Below are 16503 nucleotides of genomic sequence, written 5' to 3'. Positions count from 1 at the left end.
ATGTCACAGTAGCCCTGCCCCCTGTCTGTCTTTCTGTTGCTGACAGGTGCTAAACGTTTATAGTTTGAGTATTATAGCGCCACTGTTATTTTCAGAGTTCTCGGCTTTGGATTGTGTAAGGAATGTAAAGAACCAGTACAATGTTGTCTGGTTTTAGCTGCTCAGTTAGCATTTATGGGTAAAACACTTTATTATAACCATTGGTCACTGGCTAACTTATGCATGTAGTTTATAAACTGTGACATTTATAATCAGGAAGTTATTTAGCAAGACAAGTTGCTTAAGTTGACATTAATTTCAGGATGGAAAAGATGTACCCGAACACAATGCTTAATGAAAAGGCAAGAGCCTACCAATTTCGCCACATGACTAGCGCCCTGACGTTGACTGTCATGGTCACAACCAGTGGCTATTTTTGTTTCCCTGGCATTGTGAGAGTGGGGGAAGTCCAAACACCTCTTTATTCATACTATTTAATTGAGTCATTTGTGTGTGATCACAGCTAGTTAGAGTGGCACTGAGGTGGTGCAAAGGGCTGTGAGCAGATGAGCACTCTGTGTGAGCCTCCTTGTTGCCTCCCTAGTCTGTCCGTTATGTCTGTTTAAGAACAGGAGCAGGTTCCCTCTGGGTAAAAGAAGGGAAGTGGTAGTAGCAGAAATGGCGTGGAGGCTGCTATTCCTTTCAGCCCAGTCTTATTTCACTTCTAAAGGTTTATGCTGTCGCAATCTCTGGAACCTTCAAAGCTGTCTTCTGTAGTAACATACATGAGACCAATGTGCTTGAATCAGTTGTGTGTTGAAGCTGCCATTGGTGTTGATTTCTGCTGGCCTTATTCATATTGTTTATTGCACATGAGCTCTGTTGGTCAGGGGAGTATTGAGCAAATGCAATGAATCTGCAGAGGTACTGCATTAACACATTTCTCAACAATTCCTGCATAAGGAATTTTATTTTTATCTGTTTATAAACCTGTAGGCCTAATCCATTTGATTTAAAACGCCTCCATTTAGATTACAGCTGTAGCCCAGTCTACCCTTTCTTTCTACCTTGATTTTAGTTCACTGTCAGGCGGTGTTGAATCTTCTGATGTTGTAGACTAAACCGTGGGTAAAGTAGTCTGATAAATATCTTAATAATCAACCCCCCCTTTTTTGTATACAAATCTAGGTAACCAACCATATAATTGAATTGTTGGCCTTCTGGACAGTTATTTTTATAAATGTCTTTGGTTTGGCTGAGGCCTAGAAAATGCACCTTGCTTTGTCTTGAGTAGTATTGTACCTTGTGTCTTGGATTAGTGGGATTAGTGATGAATTGTCTTCGGCGAGGCCCGTGAGAAATCTGATATCTTCAGCTGCCTCTTCTGGAGGGACATGGAGATACCTGACCCAGGCTTTCTTTTGCAGACCTTGTTCATTCATCCTGGCACACAACATAAGGCCTTTTGACTCCTGTGTGATCATGTTTATAGCATCTGAAAGACTGACTTACTTAAAAAGGTAGCATCAAATGGACTCATTAAGGAATAAGCACAGTGGATAGTTTTATGCCCTCTGATCTTCCTCCGTCTTGAAAGAAGCGTCACACATTCATTTGTGTCACACGCCAACTGCTCTGTGGGTTGAGGCTGTGGTTTATTATTGCAGTGTGGTAAAGAGACTTTTACAGCTCCATGGTTTGTACACATCTATTCTGAATGACGCTTTGCAGTCAGCTGAGATTAGTTTTTCCCTGATCTGACTATCTTGTATAAGTTGGGCAATACGTGTATTCATACTAGTCATGTTTTGAATTTCTTAATAATTTCCTACTGTTTAAGGATGTAACGCAATAGTTTGCCTGGTTTTCTGCCCACTTTTATTTTTTATTTTTATGAACTGCTTTCAGACTGTGGAATATTCTTAATCTGATTTCCTCTTTCATACGAATGCTGTCATCACCATCTTCATTTTCCTGACGTTATTTAAAGCACATTCTAATTTCTGTTACATAGACAGAAATTTGACCTTAAAATGTCCTGAAATTTGCCATGCATTTTCAAACTCACCCATGTCTCTCCCACTGTCTCACCGTGACTCCCTGTCTCCATGCCTCCCTGTCTGTAGGATTTCCGAGATGCAGTAGCGAAGGCCTCCAGGCAGAGTGGGAAGCCAGTGATTGAGGAACGCACTTTAAACCAGATTCTGTATTACCTGCCTCAACTCTACGAGCTCAACAGAGACCTTCTGCGTGAGCTGGAAGAGAGAGTGGCTCACTGGTACTGGAAAAGAAAAAAGACTCGTCAACACTATGAAAAGCAGTTATTATGAAGTAATTTTATTTAATTATAAATTTAACTTGGGATTTCACTCTTTGGGCCTTTGCAGGAACGACCATCAGAGGATAGCGGATATCTTTGTGAAGAAGGGTCCCTACCTCAAGATGTACTCCACCTACATCAAGGAATTCGATAAGAGCATTGCTCTGCTGGATGAGCAGTGCAAGAGGAACCCAGGCTTCGCCGGTGTGGTGAGGGAGTTCGAGGTGAGTGCTGTGAGCAAGGTAGCCAGCTGGTGGCTTCGGTGTTGCCACTGTATAGTCTGGTGTGTGTGTGTGTGGCACTGCGGCGAGAGGTGGGGCTGATGGAAACAGCGTGGCTGGGGTGTGTTGACGGATTTTCTTCAGCAATGGCCCCCTTCACATCCCTCCTGCACACAGGCAGTGTACTGGACCATATGGGACTGCTAAACGCTGTAGTGATTTTGCCTTTTCCTTTAGTTTTATTAATAAGGGGATCCAGAACAACAGGGAATGGGATTCATTCCATTCCTGTTACATGCAAGTTTAGCCTTGTAAATTTCCCATATGATTTTTGCAGCTTTGACATGGATGTACTTTAGTTTTACCCCAGTTTGACAGTGGTTTCCTATGGATTCAACACATCTTCAATGTGTCTTGCTTCACTGGACCCTGGGAATACAAAGATACGTTACAATCAATATTTTTAAGGCATGCTCACTGTGGCTGACTAGAGTTGATTGTTCATTGTAGTGAGCCACAGCAAAGGCATGTTGAACCACTTTAAGACTATGCAACTCTGATAAACGTACAAGCATGCTATTGGAAATGTTACCAGGGTAAAATTGTCCAAGATAATTAATTTGCGTGTTTGTTTTACATTTCAGTGGTTTTGTTTGAATCAGATCTGTCAGCTGCTTTGTGGGTATTTAAAAAACAAACACATGGAAAGAGTGCTCAGATTAGCAATTCTCATGATGGGTGCGTGGTTTTTTTGGTTTGAGTTGAACAGGCCCTAATTCTTCCTGATCTCTTGTTTTCAGATGAGTCCCCGGTGCGCCAACCTGGCCCTCAAACACTACCTGCTCAAGCCGGTGCAGAGAATCCCACAGTACCAGCTGCTGCTCACAGGTGAAAATAGCTGAGGGGCAAGGACTGGCACACAGCATACTCCCTTACTATCAGGCCTGACTACTGTAGTGGAAATAACTGTTGCTCAGAAAGGTGTAAATGGGGCTAATAAAATTCCCTGAGGTGGTCCTTGCATAACAAAACAAACACAAATGTATTTATTTTTCAGGATCTTTTAACTTCTCTTCCTTGGTAGCTGTCAGTGTTTGGAAATAAATATCTGTGGATTAAACACAACTAAAAAACCTATAAAGAGATTGGTTGTATATTTTTAGCTCTTCCCCAGGAATTCCGACAAATGAAATTAGCCCCAACCACCTAATCAAGAAAAATATTGGATCAGAGTCAGGAATGTGTGGTTAAAAAAAAAAAAAGGCATTTTGTTATATGCAGTGTCAGCTTTGTGGGGGGAAACAAACAAATGTGCCCAATCTGAGCTGCATTTTAAAAGCTGGACATTAAATTCCAGATGTGGGTGGAACTGCAGAGGCAAGGAGGCAGTGGGAAGTGACCAGATGTGACATCAGTCTGGAGCTCAGATTGCAGTGGTTAAATAAGTCCTATCCCATGAGAATGCAGTCTTATTTACAGCATGTCTGTCTGCCCCTGCAGAGCAGAGCAAAGAGCTGCCCCTACTCTACCTCACTTCTGATGCAGACATTGATATGTAAACTGTCTAGCTGGCAGCTGGTTGTTTGGCAGAGGAATTGGAAAGGTACATTACGACACGGTTTTTACCAGGCACTTGTAGGACAAAGAACATGTCTTTTAATTTTATTTTTTACTGTATGGTTATTTTAGACAAGCACAGCTAGCAACTCTCTCTCGCATTCCTTGTTTAAAGGTACATGGAGTTTACATCAAAAAAAGGAACAGCAGCAACAAAGGAGCGATCCTAGGGTCGGGAAAGGGGATCTACATCCCTCGGTCCCCTGAATTTGGATTGGCTGGACAGCCGTGTGTTCTTGGTTTTTCTGAATAATTCTGGCATCCATGTCAGGATTTTTGCACCTTTGCATCCAATCAGTTTATCCAATGCGTCTCTCAGGGCAGTCTTCCATGACCTGCAGATATCTCTGCCCTGCCCCCCTGATAGCCGCGTGCTGTTGATAACACTGAGTACTGGCTGTGTGTGTGTGTTTCTTGTGACATATCGGGAGATGTTGATGAAACCTTGGGTGTGTTTAGCTGGCCAATCAAAGCTCAGTGATTTCCTATATCTTTTCATAATTTTACTCCGTTCTTCTATGTATGCTTACAATGTTGCAACTGTGACATGTAACGGGTCATTTTTGTGTGAATACATTTTTCTCATTCACATTTAGAAATTGTGCAATTAATGAGACTTCACATCACTCAAGTGCTTAAAATCTATAAATAGTAGGCCGATGTTTAGAAAGATCTGCAAAGAGTGAATTGAAGAGGTTGTTAGAAAAACAGATTTTGTGACTGGATTTTTTTTTTTTTTTTTTTTTTTGCAATGTTGCATTTTCTACACTTTCAAGGAGTTAATAAGGTTTTTGTTGAAGTAGACTTCCACATATCAGATTATAGAGAAATAAAAATGATCATTGATTTTTTCCCAGGAAGCCATCAAAGTGAAGATTTTGAAACCATGGTGCAATATATCCTGGTAATTTAGTGCCAATGTCTGTGGAAGGTTTAGTTGTTTGGAAATAACTGATTGTGTGCATCACCTCTCCAGATTGCATTGCTTTTAGTGGCAGTACTACCATCTAGTGGAGTGATAAAGCAACTGCAGTTGAATGTGATTTCGGAAAGGATAGTAGGTCAGAATGTACGTCTTGCACATACTTGGTCAGCGCATCTGTTTGCATGGGCTCTCAGGAGTGCCTGTGCAGAGGACTCCACACTCAGTAAAAACAAGCTCTCTGTTACCAGTTGCTTCATTTAGGAATTCATGTTGTTGGAGTGTCTGTGGTGTAATGGCGTCTGTGAGAAGCCTGTTTCTACTCAAGTTCGATTGATTATTTTGGTCCTCGCACCTTATTTATTCTCCCCAGAGATTTGGAGCAGCAAAATGTTTGAACTGCTCCATTCCAGCTAGCTCCAGACTCTGTCTCAAATTAATTAACTATAATAATTTGTAAGAAAGGGATGTTTTATTTATTTTTATCTGAAAATCACAAATTTCTGACTTGTTTCCACCTGTCCCAAATCTGTCAAATGCTTGAATGCCATAAAGAATGAAAAACGCCTGAAACAGCCATTCCGTTAAACTAAAATCAAACTTAAAATGGTTAAACATAAGTCATATTTTGCAATAAACTTACATTTTTTCAAATTTCTAAAGGATTGTGTTGAATCAGAAAATTGACTATCTCTGGGAAAAAATATATACACAAGTGTAGAAAATTGGGCAACCTTTTGATTAGTATCCCATTTTGAACAGTAAAATTGCATCTTCTTTTGCAGATTATTTGAAGAACCTCCATGAAGATTCCTCAGACTACAAAGATACACAAGGTAAAAAACAGAAAACATCTGCACGGCTTCACCTCTTGTGCTGTTTTGCCATGCACCTATTTTAAGTACAGAGTTGAAGTTAATGACAACTGTTGCATCGTGTGTCTGTCTGCAGCGGCTCTCAGCATCGTCATCGAGGTGGCAAACCATGCGAATGACATCATGAAACAAGGGGTGAGTCTCTGCAGCCTGAGAGTGACGTTCCTTCTCCCTGCGTTCCCTTTCTCTCGCTAATCCTCCCTTTCCCCTCGCAGGATAACTTCCAGAAGCTCATGCAGATCCAGTACAGTCTAAACGGGCATCATGAGATTGTCCAGCCAGGCCGGGTAAGCGCAGTGTCGGAGATGCGGTTAGAATTTATGATCCCTGCTCCCTCGATTTTATTGCTGCCATTTACTCATTTGGCTGATGACTTTAAGCAAGGGCACTAAAAAGGTTTACAAGAACCTATAAACATTTTATTAACAGCATGGTGACAGGATATAACTCAGCTGTATGTACAAGGATCCAGAGAGCGAGTATAATGTGCAACTGCTCGTTTATTGTTATTGCCACAGAACTTAATACTACAAATTGTTATGGTGGTTAAATTTTACACTTCACTGTGGGTTACAGTCACAGATGTATGGTTTGTGAAGAATGAGTGTAACTGTGTATCCTATTTGCATATGTAAGGTTTTCCTTATTAAGTTTGCTCTGTAGAACAGTCAACAAAAGAGCAGCAGGCTTTTTAACCTGTCGGATCGCACATCTAGCAGGTGCCCAGTATCGTCCAATCCCTTACCTTTTCTGCCTTTTTCTATGGTGCTGTTCTCACTGGTGCCTGCGCTCTGCTTTGTCCAGGTTTTCCTGAAAGAGGGGACTCTGATGAAGCTGTCTCGGAAGGTCATGCAGCCCAGGATGTTCTTCCTGGTAAGATCCAAAAGCAACTCTCAGGAGACAGTGTTGTTAAAATTTAAGTGTTTGTTGGGTTTTTTTAAATCACAGAAGATCAACGAGCACCTCTGACTTCACAGCTTCAATGTTGCTGGTGGGGATCAGCCATAAATGTGTTCTGGGTTTAGGGCCTGATTTTTCCCATTTGCAAGAGGGTACGTGGGTATTCTGCAGTTTATGTAGTGTGATCAGTGGGTTAGATGCATTTGTGAGACAAGTGTAGGGTTGAAATCACTGCTCAGCCCCCTGTGCTCCTTTCTCTTGTCCTGATCAAACTCTAACACATCTGATATTTCCTCCCCCCTCTGCCTCATGTCAGTTTAATGACACCCTGCTGTACACCACCCCTGTGCAGTCCGGAATGCATAAGCTAAACAGCATGCTCTCTCTGGCAGGAATGAAGGTAAGACGTCATTCTCCATCCTGTTATTTCCCTGGACTTCCATATAAATATTTGTATTACTTGACAATAACACACACGTAGTAATGATGAAACGCAGAGCACGCCAAAAGGTGACTGAACCTGTGCCGCCACTTCTGTGCCGTTTGATAGGCTGCGGCATGCTGGGGTCAGAGGTCGCGTCTGGCCAAGGCACCTGCATTTACTCCTGCAATAAGGACAGGATGTCATTAGGACATAACTAATGACTCATGCATTGCTTCCACCTTTATTTACTTCACTTTGTAAACAGTGGGAAATGCACTAGTCATTCTAAGCTAACTGTACTGTCGTTCTGACAACAATATTTTCCTCACTTGATCCAGCAACTGAAGGCATATTTTTAAGGCAGTCACAGAAGGCTGTGGAGGAAGAGGGGCTGTGTGGTGTGTAGCCTCTTCCTGATGCGTCGGCCACAATAAGCCGTGTTTTCTCTTCACGTTTGAGAAGTGTAATCGTTCACGAGTAATTCCCATATGATGTTTATGTTGGCATGTAAATTAGTCAGATGACTATTGCTCTTAAATTGCAGTGGTTCTGCCTGTACAAGAATGTAACATTTGCTTTGTCCGCACAGGTGAGCAAACCGACTCAAGAAGCCTATCAAAACGAACTGAACATCGAAAGTGTGGAGCGGTCATTCATTCTGTCAGCCAGGTACGCACTGTTAAAATCAACATGGTTGTGCATGTCTGTTCCCAGTCCAGTGAACCTCTGCTTTAGTTCACTGTCTGGGGACACATACAGAGACGGGAGATTACACAGTGGCTGCTTGCACTGTAACAGGACGGTTTACAACCTGTCCGTGGTGGCCTCCCTGTCCGTCTTTTGTTTCTTGAGCTGTTGGCGAAAGCTTTATTCCACGGTTTCCCTTTCTGAGAGCCATGACCTAGTGGAACATGGGAAAACCGCCTGGCCTTCTGGGTAATGTCCTGGGCCGGTTGCTACAGTAACTGGAGGGGCCCAGACTCTCAAGCAGTCCCTTTTCTTTTCTTAATCTGGACAATCACAAGAGACTTTTAAAAATATAGAATAAAGAAACAGCCTTGCAGACTGTGTGGAAGGAATACAGGAAGAGAAGCTGGGCTACACACCAAAGACAACGTCCTCTGAATAATGTTGCGGGGTCATTTCTCATGTGATGCCAGCCCTCCTGCCTTTGCTGACCTTTCCATCTCTCCCCCCAGGATGTCTGTGTTCAGACGATAACATCTTTGCGTTCATAGGGAGAACAGATTATCTTTGTTGGAAGAACAGAGGGAAGCTGGACAAATGTCTGGGCACTGCCTAGGCTATAAATAAACCTAGAGCAGCTGCTAAATTAAAAAATAAGTATTAATCTGGTTACAGTTCATGTGATTACCATGCTGACTTGTCTGCTGCATTCAGATTCTGAGAGTATTGTTAACCAGAAGTTTTGTTTAATATGTCAATTTTTTTTTAAATCATGAGGTGTGGATACAAAAAAAAAAAATCAGTATCAAATCAGCCTGCTTTTTTCTTTTCTTTTTTTCTCCAGTTCTGCCAGAGAGCGAGATGCCTGGCTACAAGCCATTTCCAAAGCTATTGACGACTACACCAGGAAGAAAATCACATTCTTTGCAAGCAAGAGCCTGGAGGAGGTATGAGGATGTAGTTTAGGGCTCCCCTGACTGCATTCCTTAAACAAGTAACAACATTGATCTTGCATAAAGTTAACTGAATTGGCAACAACAGTGCTGCTGTGAAATCAAAAAGCATTAAAAAGAAATGCTACAAGCACAATAGCAGGGCTCTGTGTTTAGTGACTGTTAATGAACAGGGAGTGCATGACTGAGTCCAGCCAAGGTGAAGACCCTCCAGGCCAGTGCGCTTCAGACCCTGTAGGGTTTCAATTAGGGCCAGATGGGTACCAATTAAGTCCAATTAACTCATTAAAGACTGGGTTGGAAAGGAGATCATGTGAAGGTTTCCGCTCAGTGCTGTAAAGGCTGCCTGTCCGATGTCTCTCCCAGGCTGACTCGGTGAGCATGGACAGTGGGGCTCCTCTCGGCTCCAAGGCTCCCATCTGGATCCCTGACCTGCGTGCCACTATGTGTATGATCTGCACCTGCGAGTTCACACTCACCTGGAGGAGGCACCACTGCCGGGCCTGTGGCAAGGTGAGTGACGGTTGGCCTCCCTGCCAATGGCCTCTTCCCGGTCAATGGGAAAACTGTTAAAGTGTGCTATACTAAATAATTCATAGATTAAAGTGTAAGTATAAAAAGTGTAGGATCTCTAATTATGTTCTGCTGAATAAACTGTACAGGTAGTGTTTGAAGTCACTGTACTATTAGGAGTGCTAAATAATCCCCCGGAGTTGGTATAAAAGTCAAAAGCTGGACAATCGCTCAGCGGCCTGCTTAGGATGTCTCCGTGCGATTGCTTGTCTTCTTAGTTCTCAAGGTCATCCACCTATGGAGAGAGCTGAGAGACTGGGCCTCCGGTGGTGCTCACTGATCCCATGTCTGCTGGTATTTTCTTGGGGGGGAATTCTTAGAACACACACACTATCCTCTAGAAAAATGTGGATATTGTACAGAGGTGCCATGAAAGAGGACACTTCCTGTATGTCAGCAGTAATTTAATATTACTCTTTGTTAACATGGTTGGTTGTTGTTTTTTCCTGTTTCTCAGGTTGTGTGTCAGTCCTGCTCTTCAAATAAGCATCGCCTTGACTACCTGAAGAACCAGTCTGCCAGAGTGTGTGACCAGTGCATTGTCAAGCTTCAGCAAAACGGTAGGAGGAGTTTTGTTTTCTTCAGGTTTTTTTTTTTTTTCTTTTTTCTTCCCCACCCTCTCTCCTTTCTGCACAATAGTGGAGAGCACATCAACACTATTAGTACAAGTTGTTCAGTAGCATTTACCAGTCTACTGTTCAGTTCCAAGGACTGTGGAAAAAAGCTCTTAACATTGCAGATGCTTGTGCAAGATTAATACAATATTTCAAAGCAGGTATATTCTTTTCGCAACTTTTTTGAGCTGTGAGTATGTTTGAGTAACTCTAATACAAAGTTACTGCTCCTAATCTACAGCTTTGGATAACCTGGTGACCACACACTCCTGAAAGTCTAGGAGAGTGAGAACTCCACCACATCAGGAGAGTGCTCTGTTGGGCTGTACAATATACAAATTGCATACCATACACAATTAATATATATGCATATGTTTTTAGCTATTAATACTTCCAATAAAGTGTAAAGTGCATTTCATTTGCAAATGTTTTGTACATGTTTAGCTCTGGCAAGTGTTGTGAGGTTCTTATTGAGCTTTTGATCATATGGCATTTATTTTAATATCACCACTGCTGGTACTCAGTTGTGGTTTTACATGTGATCAACAATCCATTTAAGTATTTGTAAGTGAATATTTGGTTGTTCCTGGTCTTCCCAGCAGATGAAGCAGTCCCTGCAGCCGTGTCTCCCTCGGGCAAGTCCTCCACCGGGGCCTTCTCCTCTGTGCTCATCAGCATTCCCTCGGGCAGGAAGCAGAAGAAGATCCCAGCAGCCCTCAAAGAAGTGAGTGCCAGTGTGATCGTAGGACAGTCGGAATGTGTCCAGGAGGGATATAAATATACCAGTGTTACACATCTGTGTCCAGTGCACAAATCCCCTTTTTGACGTTGAATTTTTTTACCTTTTTAGGTGTCGGCAAGCACCGAGAACTCCTCCATGAGTGGCTACCTGCACAGGTCCAAGGGCCACAAGAAACCCTGGAAGCGGCTGTGGTTTGTCATCAAGAACAAGGTCCTATACACCTATGCTGCTAGCGAGGTGCGTCCCATGCAGTAAAGCCCTCTCGGGTCGGTCATGCCCGTGTTTAAAATGGTGGGGAGGGGATTTATTTCCCAATCGTTGACGATCATTAGTCAACACTTTGCTTTTCTAAATCAGCAGATTAACCGGTTGGCATCAGATTAACATAGGAGTGCTCATGGACATATAGTTACAGAATTTCAGTGATAATTATTTTTATATTCTTGAACCCCAACCCCACTGTCTGATACATGCTCTCCAGCTCCAGAATGCCCAGGGCCCCCAATTGTGACCCACTGAAGTCAATTTTCGGTCTCAAAAATTATTCTTGGACTCTAGGTGTAAAGGATACGCATACAAAGTGTATACACATACTCGCTGTAGTACAGAACCTAATGCAAATAATCAAACTATAATGTTTAGTCAAAGAACCCCTGATAGCTCAAAGGTTTTACCCAATGGTCTGGAAAGTAGGAGGCAGGTCAGGAGCTGATGGGCGATACTTCTCCTGTCCCGGTTTCACTGCTGTCTACTTCTTCTTGCATGTACCTTATTGTCAACTTGTTCCCCATTCTTATCTTGGCACCATCTTTCTAGACAGTTTGCCCCACACTGGACACCCCCAGATGCATCATCTTCCTCCTTGGAAAGATATAGAAATAACTTGTAATTTAATAATGGAGCTAGAACACGTGGAGATCCCATAGATCCCTTATCCCCTGCTGTGGCTTTATCAGGCTCTGTGGAAAAACAAGGTGGATGTGACCTTCCTCAGAGATCCCCAGATAAGTTATTTCACAGCACTTTCTAGATATCCCATGGGAAACACAGACACCGACGAATCAAACGCATTAACAATCCTAAAAACCAGGCACTCCTGCAGTGACTGTAGGGGTTTAGTGCAGTTTTAAATCATCGTTAAACAGAGTTTTGTTATTTGGTTTTGTCCGCAGGACGTGGCGGCCTTGGAGAGCCAGCCCCTGCTTGGCTTCCACCTGAAGGAAGAGCGAGCCGACCAGATGCTGCAGTTCAAGCTCTACCACAAACACACGCTGTTCTACATATTCAAAGCGGACGATGCCCCGACAGCCCAGAAGTATGTGGCTCCATCCAAACTGTACATAGAACTTGATTGAAATACAAGACGGGAATATATGTACACAGGGAAAATAGGTAGAGTATAGGTACTATATAAAGCTAAAGCAAACTGCTCACACATCAATATCCTAGTTTATTGCTTTGCATCAACTGGGCATCCTGCTAAGAATCAACCTGTAGCTCGGGAATCAGGTACAATACTCTGCAGATTTTGAACTGAACGGTGACCTTAGAAAATTTAATTCAGGATATAGAACTTTGGGGGTAAAATGTCAACAAATGTGTGAAGATGCAAAAGTGAAGTTGTAAGCATATGACGTACCAGACCCATGGGCGTTTCAGTGATGCTATAGTTACATATTGATTTTGGTTTTGTTTGTTTTTCTGCGGTTTCCACAGGTGGATGGAAGCTTTTCAAGAAGCCACTGTCCTGTAAGGCTGTGGTCGCATACAGGACTGACGAAACCAGCGCACAGCATTCCTCTGCACGGACACCGGCCTTCATGACCACTGCACAGACACGGAGGCGTTTGTGGTCGTGGTGGCTCGCAAAAAGTCATTTTTAGTGATGTCTCCCCTCTTGTACATATTCGGACATGTGACAACCGTGGGGTTCTGACAGTGGAGGAACATAAAGGCAGGCTGTTCTTTTATAGCTTCCCCAGGTCCTCTATTCAATGTATACCCAGTATTAGCTGTGAGACACTTGGCAGTGAAATCACTTGGTGCCTTTAAGCCTATTTAAGCCTTCTTCCTAGACTACAATGCACTTGCCATTTCCTGGTGCTTTAGGATATAGTGTACATGTACATAATTCAAAGTAAGCAGCACTCATGGCTGTTTTTGTTTTATTTTAGAACTCTTTATCTAATTTCATATTTTAAATGTAGGCCCAGGTGGCTTATGGTTGTGTAAAAAGACGATCATGAAGTTTGCTGACCGTATGAGTGCTGCTTCAGTGTCAGGTGCTCTGCGGACTAACCCAAGTGGACTTGGTCAGGTGGATAGTATGCAGGTGGATGTGTTGTAATGTCCCACTCTCAGGAAAAGGAAGAATACCTTGCAGACCACTTAATCCAGTAGCCCTCTGTAGTTCTGACTCGTAGGAATGCCATCGCCACTTCCTATGAGAATCGCATCTGCAGGTATACGGATCCTGTCTGTAATACTCTGCAGTGCCAGTGGTATTTATGTTTGACAGATGTTTAAATGTACATCTGTTACTTATGAAATGTAAATGCAATCAATTTTATTTTTCTAATGAGTTTTTTGAAAGAGATAATCTTTTCTACAAACCATATATTTGACTTAGTTTTGTTTCCACTTCAATATAATGGTATATAACCATTATATTGTTTTTAAACCCCTTGGAAAATGGCATACTATGATTTGTTTTTTTGATATTCCTAACTGCAGGGTATTTGAAATTTGACATTGACAAGGATGGGATGTTCCTTGATCTAAGAGAGCTCTAAGCAGACTTTTTTATTTTTTTTAATGTTACTAAATTATTCTTAAGTGTGCCGCCTGAAGGGAGAAAGCTGAAGATGTCTGGTCGAATAAGTTTGTGTTCTACATTCATTGGGCTATTCTGAGCAACACCAGCACCTGAATTTCCTTTTTTTTTTTTTTAAACCCAGCCGATGTAATTATCTGTAATGTATTTATACTTTGTTTTTTGTTTTTAAATTGTATAGGACTGTTTACATCTTGTATTTACACTTGCTAATTTGACCATCATGGATTGCACTATGCTGTATAGATGGAAATTTTGGAAAGACAATCCATGCGGGTGGGTTAATTCCGTGTCATTCATGTATCACTACATGCGTTTGTACAGACCAATGTATAAAAACTCTCTGAACAAGTATTTGGTTGAGATCATACTGTCTCCTTTACACTTGCTGTCTTAAAACATTTTGTTATAGTTTTGAACTGTTTTTCTTCTCTCCATAGATCTAGTTTGTCACTTGGACCACAATTTATTTATTTCACTTTTTTTTTTTTCACTAGATTAACTACTAGAGATGAGAATGGTTTGAATGTGATGTTTGATACTGAAGCACTTCCTTCACTCCTGTTACAAAGATTGTGATGGCCCAATATCTAGCAAAGTACTTGCAAGGCAATTCCAGTCAATTGTACACCAGCTGTTTGTACACTTATTGGAGTCACTGTAAGGTGTAAGGGTGACAGAAATAAAATGGACAACGATGAAAGAAAAAAGGATGACTGCTAAATAAGGAGTGTATTGATGGTTAAAAGCATTACAACTGCACATAACATGCTGTTCTTAACTTGTAATGCAGAAGCAAAGATCTAATCTGCATCTTTCAACCATACTTGTCGATGATTTACAGAGGCCAGCAGTGGCGCTGTCAAGGGGTGGCCAGGGGGGTCCATGGCCACCCTGATACAATCACTGGCCCCCCATCATGAGTTGCATATGCATAACATGCTTCTGAGACTAGCCTATTTGAAGAACAATGAATCACCTATCACATGTATATACAGATACATAACACATTAAAAAAGGATTGTCAAATGTTCACTGTACCGGTATTAGTCTATGCATATCAGATAATTAGTAACATTAACTGTAAAATAAGAAACCAAAGTATATCAGTATGTGATTCCTTAACTCTCATATTGACATAGTTATCAACTAGCCTATATACTACAACAGCATAATATAATTCCTGAAATTCAGTTTTGGTGGCTTTTGGTTTTGGTGTGCCACCCCAAGATTTTCTGTGGCCCCAGCTGGCCACCCCAATGAAAAATTTCTGGGGGCACCACTGGAGGCCAGGTGTGGTGATTGTTCTCATCCCATCCATTCCACGGCAGTTCCTTTATATAAGCAGGGCTTCATTATATTTAAGAATGATCAGTTAATCCAATAATTACAAGGGTGTGTGTGTGTACACCAGAATCCTGTAGCCAAATTGAGAAGCAGCTATAGTGGACCATCCTTGGCCTAGACGCACCAAGCAAGTCTGGGTTGTGGTTTCAATTCCAGTGGGGGGGAATCTGCTGTTGTACCCTTGAGCAAGGTACTGTACTTAGATTGCTCCAGTTAAAAAAAAAAAAAAAACAACAACAAAAAACTGTATAAATGGGTCATTTTATGTAAATACAATTGTTATAATATTACATTGTAAATCACACCCAATAAGGCCGTCTGCAAAGAAACATTATAATAATGGCCTTCTGTGTGTAGCAGGAAGTCAAAATACACTTTCGCGTGTCAAGAAACCTGGGTTCTCTAAGTGGTGGAGAGATTGGGTGTTTCAATTGATGGTACATCTAATCCTCGGCAAAAGCATCATCCACAATTACAGGGATCCAACTTTTTATTTTATTGATGCAACAGTTTCCATGCCCAAAGTGTTAGATGACAGTGCCAATGCAATATAACAATTTTTTGAAGCAACAAGCCGGACTGAACCCCCCCCGGTCCTACCGGAGAAATCACTGTCTGCCCCGGGTGAGCTGAGGTCTAGCGACGCCCCTGGCTGCCACTGAGGAGAGGATTGAAGTTTTCTACTAGCAGGGTCAAGGTATTAGACAGCCTGGTTTTCCTCATTCACATGTTTGGTATTGACCCGCTTCCATCTTTAAGACTTAGCAAAGTGTGTAGCTTACCTTGATGGTGGCTCTTCCCACTTTTTGTCCTGCCATATTTTAATGAATAAATCAAGGCTACCAATAGGTACAGCACATGATCTGGTAGTTTCCTTTATATATGGCTCAGAATGTGTTGAACCACCCTGGTACACAATATAGACTTGTCGAATTCAGTGTAGCTATGTACACCTGGTAAATAGTTTGAAAGGACTTTTCAGAAAACATCAGTTGACCTACTGTATAAAATGAATAATCCAGTTCTGCTTGCCCGTACATTAGTTGTCTCAGTGTTTTTAGGGTGTGTAGCGTCATGGTCTGGTTTGATGTTACATGTTGGGGTGTCTTGGCTGGTTTTTATGTAATCTGACAAAACTGGGCTGTCATACAAATGATGCCCAGTTCAACATACTAGTCATCTGATGCATAGTTCAACTGATACTGAATAACAATAATTTGCAATAACCCATGTGAAAAATATATATGTCATAGTTTCTGTGTATCTTCAGATATGTCACGGCACTTAAGGAAGCCAACTGTATTATTTATATAATGTAAACTACAAGTTTTAAAGAGGTGTGGGTAATGCTTTGCATGAACGTTGCTGGGATAAAGGTAGGCCTATTATTCTGAAAAACATTTGCCTACACATTTTAATTTCTTTATAGGTACAGAAACATTATGGACACCAAGTGTGAGCTACAAATACTGTTTTGACCAAGACATTAGACAGTA

At 41.8% G+C, this 16503-nt stretch overlaps 1 protein-coding gene across 3 annotated transcripts in view; it reads left to right on the top strand.

Annotated features, from left to right (window-relative positions):
* Positions 1–14370, top strand: part of fgd6 (FYVE, RhoGEF and PH domain containing 6) — a 31694-nt gene extending 17324 nt beyond the window's left edge. For 2 of the 3 annotated variants that reach the window (XM_066704998.1, XM_066704995.1), the window contains exons 6-21: positions 2106–2257; positions 2367–2523; positions 3321–3408; positions 5845–5895; positions 6011–6069; positions 6150–6221; positions 6739–6807; positions 7151–7234; positions 7848–7927; positions 8790–8892; positions 9265–9411; positions 9929–10031; positions 10685–10809; positions 10936–11064; positions 12000–12142; positions 12544–14370. In XM_066704998.1, coding sequence (XP_066561095.1) covers positions 2106–2257; positions 2367–2523; positions 3321–3408; positions 5845–5895; positions 6011–6069; positions 6150–6221; positions 6739–6807; positions 7151–7234; positions 7848–7927; positions 8790–8892; positions 9265–9411; positions 9929–10031; positions 10685–10809; positions 10936–11064; positions 12000–12142; positions 12544–12580 — 1599 coding nt within the window. In that variant the 3' untranslated portion in view covers positions 12581–14370. The remainder of the gene's footprint in view (positions 1–2105; positions 2258–2366; positions 2524–3320; positions 3409–5844; positions 5896–6010; positions 6070–6149; positions 6222–6738; positions 6808–7150; positions 7235–7847; positions 7928–8789; positions 8893–9264; positions 9412–9928; positions 10032–10684; positions 10810–10935; positions 11065–11999; positions 12143–12543) is intronic. The other variant, XM_066704997.1, reaches the window with a different exon arrangement.
* Positions 14371–16503: the final 2133 nt, after the last annotated feature.

The sequence above is a fragment of the Amia ocellicauda genome, chromosome 5 (assembly GCF_036373705.1).
Source record: "Amia ocellicauda isolate fAmiCal2 chromosome 5, fAmiCal2.hap1, whole genome shotgun sequence".
NCBI lineage: Eukaryota > Metazoa > Chordata > Actinopteri > Amiiformes > Amiidae > Amia > Amia ocellicauda.
Note: the sequence above shows the minus strand (reverse complement) of the source record. Positions and strands in the feature narration are given on the sequence as shown.